Raw genomic sequence first — 5,750 nt, 5'->3', positions numbered from 1 at the left:
CTGCTGGGCAGTGTCAAATGCCCTAAATCCTCATGATGTCAAGATAGTGCTGAAGCCAAATTACAAGCGGTCTTGTGGCCTACCCTGTCCCATGCTCACAAAAACATGACCAGGCTCCCGAGTTTCTTTTTGGTTGTTTATTTAGATTTTTATTTAAATTCTAATTAGTTAACACTTAATGTAATATTCGTTTCAGGAGTAGTATTTAGTGATTCTTCACTTACCTATAACGCTCCCTACCCATCGTGACAAGTGCCCACCCATCACCCGTTTAGACCACCCCCCACCTAGCTCCCTCCATCTACCCTGTTTGTTCTCTATTGTTGAATGTCCCATGGTTTGCTTTGTTTTCCTCTCTTTTTTTTCCCTTCCCACGTGTTCATCTCTTTTATTTCTTAAATTCTGCATCTCAGTGAAGTCATGTATTATTTGTCTTTCCCTGACTCTTATTTCATTAGCACAATACTCTAGCTCCATATGTCACAACTATATATACATGTCTGTGTATGTCACAACTCTTTTATCCATTCCTCAATTGATGGACAGTTGAGCTCTTTCTATAGTTTGGCTATTGTTGATAAGCCTGCAATAAACATCGGGGTACATGTGCCCCTTTGAGTCTATATTTTTATATCCATTGGGTAAGAACCTAGAGGTGCAATTGCTGAGTCATAGGGTACTTTGGTTTTTAACTGTTTGAGAAATGTCCATACTGGCTTCCAGTATGGCTGCACCAGTTTGTATTCCCGCCAACAATGTAAACGTGTTCCCCTTTCTCCGCATCCTCGCCAACACCTGTTGTTTCTTGTGTTGTTAGTTTTAGCCATTCTGACTGGAGAGAGGTGATATCCCCTTGTACTTTTGATTTGTAGTTCTCTGATGATGAGTGATGTCGAGCATCTTTTCATGGGTCTCTTGGCCATCTGCATGTCTTCTTTGGAAAGAAGTCTTTTTGTGCTATTTTGCCCATTTTCTAAACTGGATTACTTGGGGTTTTGTTTTGTTTTGTTTGAGTGTTCATTTTTTAAGTTCTTTATGTATTTTGGATCCTACCCTTTACTAGATAGGTCATCTGCAAATATCTTCTCCTAGCCTGAAGGTTGCCTTTTAGTTCTGTTGATTGTCTCCTTCGATGTGCAGAAGTTTTCCTTGTGATGAAGCCCAAATACTTTATTTTTAATCTGTTTCCCTTACCTCAGGAGACATACTTATTAAGATTTTCGTACAAAGAAACTACCGCCTGTGTTCTTCTCTAAGATTTCAGTTTAGTCATTTAGTTCAGTTTTAGGGGTAGAATTTAGTGATTCATCAGTTGCATATAACACCCAGCACTCACTACAAGTGCCCTCCTTAGTGCCCATCACCCAATTCTCCCATCACCCACCCGCTTCCCTTCCAGCAAGCCCTCACTTGGTGTCCTACGGTTCTCTTGTTTGCCTCACTGCTTTCATCTTATTTTATTTTTCACTCCCTTCCCCCATGTTCATCTGTTTTGTTTCTTAAATTACACCTATTAGTGAAATCTTACGTATTTGTCTTTCTCTGACTGGCTTATTTTGCTTAGCATAAAATGTCAAGATGTCATTTTTTTTGATGGCTGAGACATAGTCCAATGTGTGTGTGTGTGTGTGTCACAACTTTATCCATTCATCTGTTGATGGACATCTGGGCTCTTTCCATCATTTGGCTACTGTGGACATTCCTGTTCTAAGCACTGGGGTACATGTGCCTCTTTGAATCAGCACTTTTGTATCTTTCAGATAAATACCTAGTCATGCAATCAGTGTGTCGTAGGCTAGTTGTATTTTTATGTTTTTTTGAGGGACCTCTATAATGTTCTCCAGGGTGGCTGCACCAGTTTGCATTCCCAGCAACCACTGTAGGAGAGTACCCCTCTCTCTGCATCCTTGCCAACAGCTGTTGTTTCCTGAGTTGTTCATTTTAGCCATTCTGAGTGGTGTGAGGTGGTATCTCATTGTGATTATAATTTGTAGCTCCCTGATGCCACGTGATGTTGAGCAATTTTTCATGTGTCTGTTAGCCATTTTTATGTCTTCTTTGGAGACATGTCTGTTCATGTCTTCTGCCCATTTCTTGCCTGGAGTTTTTGGTCTTTGGGTGTTGAGTTTGATAAGTTCTTTACGGGGTTTGGATACTAGCCCTTTATCTGGTAAGTCTTTTGCAGATATCTTCTTCCAACCTGTGGGTTGCCCTTTAATTACGGGTGACTGTTTCCTTTGCTGTGCCAAAGCTTTGTATCCTCACGAAGTCCCTCTAGGTCATTTCTGCTTTTGTTTCCCTGGCCTTGGAGCTGTGTCTAGAAAGAAATTGCTGTGGCCTAGGTCAAAGAAGTTGCTGCCTCTGTTCTCCTCTAGGATTTTGATGGATCCCTGTCTCACATTTAGCTCGTTCATCCATTTGGAATTTATTTTTTTGTGTACGGTGTAAGAAAGAGTCGAGTTTCATTCTTTTATATGTTATTTAACATAGTCCTGGAAGTCCTAGCCTTTGTGTCTAGTTGAAACTGCACTGAGCTTAAAACCATGTGTCAAGTAACATATTCCCTTCTTTAAGACATGAGTGTTGTAATGTGATACAGGTGATATAATGTGTAGAATAACTAGGAAAAATCCATGTTTACCTCCCTGAAACTACACTCAGCTTAAAGTGCCCATGAATTAACAACTTTTTTTTTTGATGCTTGACTCACAGCTTTATTTACATTTGTCTACAGCATCATTTCCTCATGAAACGAGCCAGTACAGCTTAAACCAAATGAAATCATAATCATCTGAATTGTCTGTAAACTATTAGCTAAATTTATAACCTTGCATTTGCTTAGTACAGCCAAAGTTTCAAATACAGAAAGCACAAGAATAAACCAATGGTAACATGTAGACTCTAGAAGACCATCTGGGCAATTTAGAAGGTGGACTTTCAAGAAGTCTGAGGCACAATTACAAGAGAGTAAAGGTTCTTGTGCAACCTACGGTAAACGTAGCGAAGAAAATTAAGACACAAAAAAACAAGGGGAAGTTCTTTGTAAAAATATTATCAAAATACTTCTACATAAGGTATTTTGCTTTCATCTTTAGGTTAAGTTGAAGAGAAAAATCACTCATTTTAAAATAAACAAATAATTTTGTTTGGTCTACTGAACACCTTAAAACTTTTAAATTTTTAATTGCAGTAGACAATAACTTAAAATTAAAGAAAAAAAACCCCAAAAGTGGGTACTGACCCCCATGACAAAAAGTCCCCAGCACACTGTCGATTTCCCTAATATACTTACCTTGCATTGTCACTGAAGATACTGCTAAGAGAAACCTTTCTGTTTTTAAGCCAGAGGACATAATGGAGCTCAGGTGACCAGATTTTAATTTTGAGAAATAAAACAAACTCTGAAAGTATTTTAAGCCGTAAGTAATTTCAAGTGAATAGGAACAATAAGTATTTTCTGCGTGTCATGCAGAAATAAGCATTCATTTGTTACTCAAAAGAAAATTTTATGCAGTGTTTGGACATCTCAAGGCAAATAAATGTTCACTTAAATTCACATCTCTGTTGGTCTTTCAACCAGAGAAATATACTTCTGAAGCTTTCTTTGTTCCTCATTAACTATGATTTAACTTTGTCTGCACTACCATATGTGATAACTGGGTTTTTAAAGGATATCACATAAAGCTTCTTAAAAATATTAAGATAAACATCTTGAAATAGATGTTTTTCTCATCAGTAATACCAGTGAAGGAACTGGTTTTACGTTTTTGCTCAAAATCATGTGTCAGGCAAGGAGAAATGAGTAACACCTCTTTCCTTCTGCAATTCACAAGATTTTTCTTCATTAAACGTGGTGGTACAGAAAGCAAAACTGAGTAAGAGAGAGAGACAAAGATTCTAAGGCACCCTCAGCATAGGGAATTTCAAAATAAAAGTTTCCAGTTGGCTTTTTCAACTAGTTTTACCTTTTCTGATTAAGAATCACTTTGACACAGATTAACATAAACAGGTGGACTCCTTTTCCCAGAATAACATAAACAGGTTGTTTCCGACTACTTTACCACAGTCTTGCCTCCATGCCCAAAGGTCAGGCAAGCCTAGGTTATCCTGTCTTCAGTCAATAGACAGTTCATATTCGGAAATGAAAAAAAAAACAAGCGTTCAAATTAGGAAACAAAGTACTTTGTCATAGCTGAAATGGTTTTAAGTGAGGCAAATGGTTGTAAATAATGAATGATAGAGCATATATTTTGGGACATTATGGCTTAAAATACTATTCACTTCTAATTTCACAAATAAACACAGCTGTGTTGTTCTGAGAAGCAATGAAAGGCATGCACCTCTACTAGCAGATTTAGCACTTCTGACCAAGTAAGACACCAACTTCTTAAAAAATATGCTTCATGCACTGTACTGATTTTGTTTTAAGATGTAAATTTTAATACATTATTTCTTTTTTGAACTTGAACGGGAACCAGAATGGGATGATCCAGAAGATGACCTGTGGTGCCTTTCGGGTGACCGCGATCTTGTTCGTCTTTTTTTGCGATCACCAGATGAAGAAGATCTAGAACGACTTCTCTTTCTGTTCCTCTCAGGAGATGATGATGAACTTGAATAAGATCTTTTTCGTGGGGAAGAAGAGCCCCTGTGGGACCTGGAGCTGGATCTTGATTTCGACCCACGAGATCTCGAACGTTCTCTGGCACTGGAACGAGATCTTGACTGCGAACTGGAAGAACTTCTTGAACGGGACCTGGACCTAGACCTTGAACTTGAGGGGGAGGATGAGCGTGATGAAGATCGTGAATGTGAAGATCGAGACTTTGAGCGACTTCGTCTATTAGATTTCTTTTTATTACTATCTTCTTCTTCACTGGCATCAAGATTATATTTTGAGAGATCAGCACCATCTTCATCCTCATCCTCATCTAATTTATATTTAGAAAGATCTTCATCCTCATCCTCTTCTTCTCCCTCAGATTCTTTATCTTCAACTTCCTTTAAAATAGATGCAGGACCAACTGCCTTCCCTCTGTATTTTTTCTTTTTACGTCCAAACTCATCATATTCACCATCAGATTCTTCTCTTTCTATATATTCAACATTTTCTCTTTCATTAAAACCACCACCATAGCCCGTTCTTTCTTCTAACTTAGCATACTTTGGAGTATTACACCTGTTACACTCTGATCTTCTGGCCCAATTCACATTACTGCATGTTTTGCACTGCCAGTCATTAGCACTAAAAAGGCCTCGGCTCTTGTCTGCAAGCGTCTTCCCTATTCCAGTAGCCCCAGCTTTCATCATCTTAGCCGCAGTTGTTTTCTCCCGACCACATCTATTACAGCTAGATCTTCTGGCAAAGTTTACATTTCCACATTTTTTGTCAGGGCAAATCCAGTCACCGTCACTGACTCGGAAATTCTTCGTCGACATCTTGGACGCCGCCACCACAACCACCCGCAGCTACGTCTTCGCAGGAGGAAGCGGCGAATTAACAACTTTTTATTTGAGTATTGTGTGAAGACACGTTAGCAAAAAAAAGAGAAAAAAAAAGTGCCTAACTTCTTGAACTACTCTGTGCTTAAAGCATCGGTTAAGTAACAACTTTCCTTTTCACATATATGTTCATAAACTTATGTGTATAATCCATAGAAATTGGCCTTATACTTCATTCCTTGAAAGTATAATGTGTTTAAAACTCTTCAAGAAACATCAGAGTTTCATAAAGTTAAGAAGTGTTTTCA

At 38.4% G+C, this 5,750-nt stretch overlaps 1 protein-coding gene across 1 annotated transcript; it reads right to left on the bottom strand.

Moving 5' to 3' along the window:
- Positions 1-3,232: 3,232 nt before the first annotated feature.
- On the bottom strand, positions 3,233-5,475 carry LOC112828629 (uncharacterized). The gene has a single exon (XM_073899870.1). It carries the CDS (start codon positions 5,437-5,439, stop codon positions 4,447-4,449), a length of 993 nt encoding a protein of 330 aa, XP_073755971.1. The 5' UTR covers positions 5,440-5,475; the 3' UTR covers positions 3,233-4,446.
- Positions 5,476-5,750: the final 275 nt, after the last annotated feature.

The sequence above is a fragment of the Callorhinus ursinus genome, unplaced genomic scaffold (genome assembly GCF_003265705.2).
Source record: "Callorhinus ursinus isolate GAN/ISIS: 27379988/994484 unplaced genomic scaffold, GSC_fseal_2.0 scaffold13, whole genome shotgun sequence".
Taxonomy (NCBI): Eukaryota; Metazoa; Chordata; class Mammalia; order Carnivora; family Otariidae; genus Callorhinus; species Callorhinus ursinus.
The sequence above is the reverse complement of the archived record's forward strand: the minus strand, read 5'-3'. Positions and strand labels throughout refer to the sequence as shown.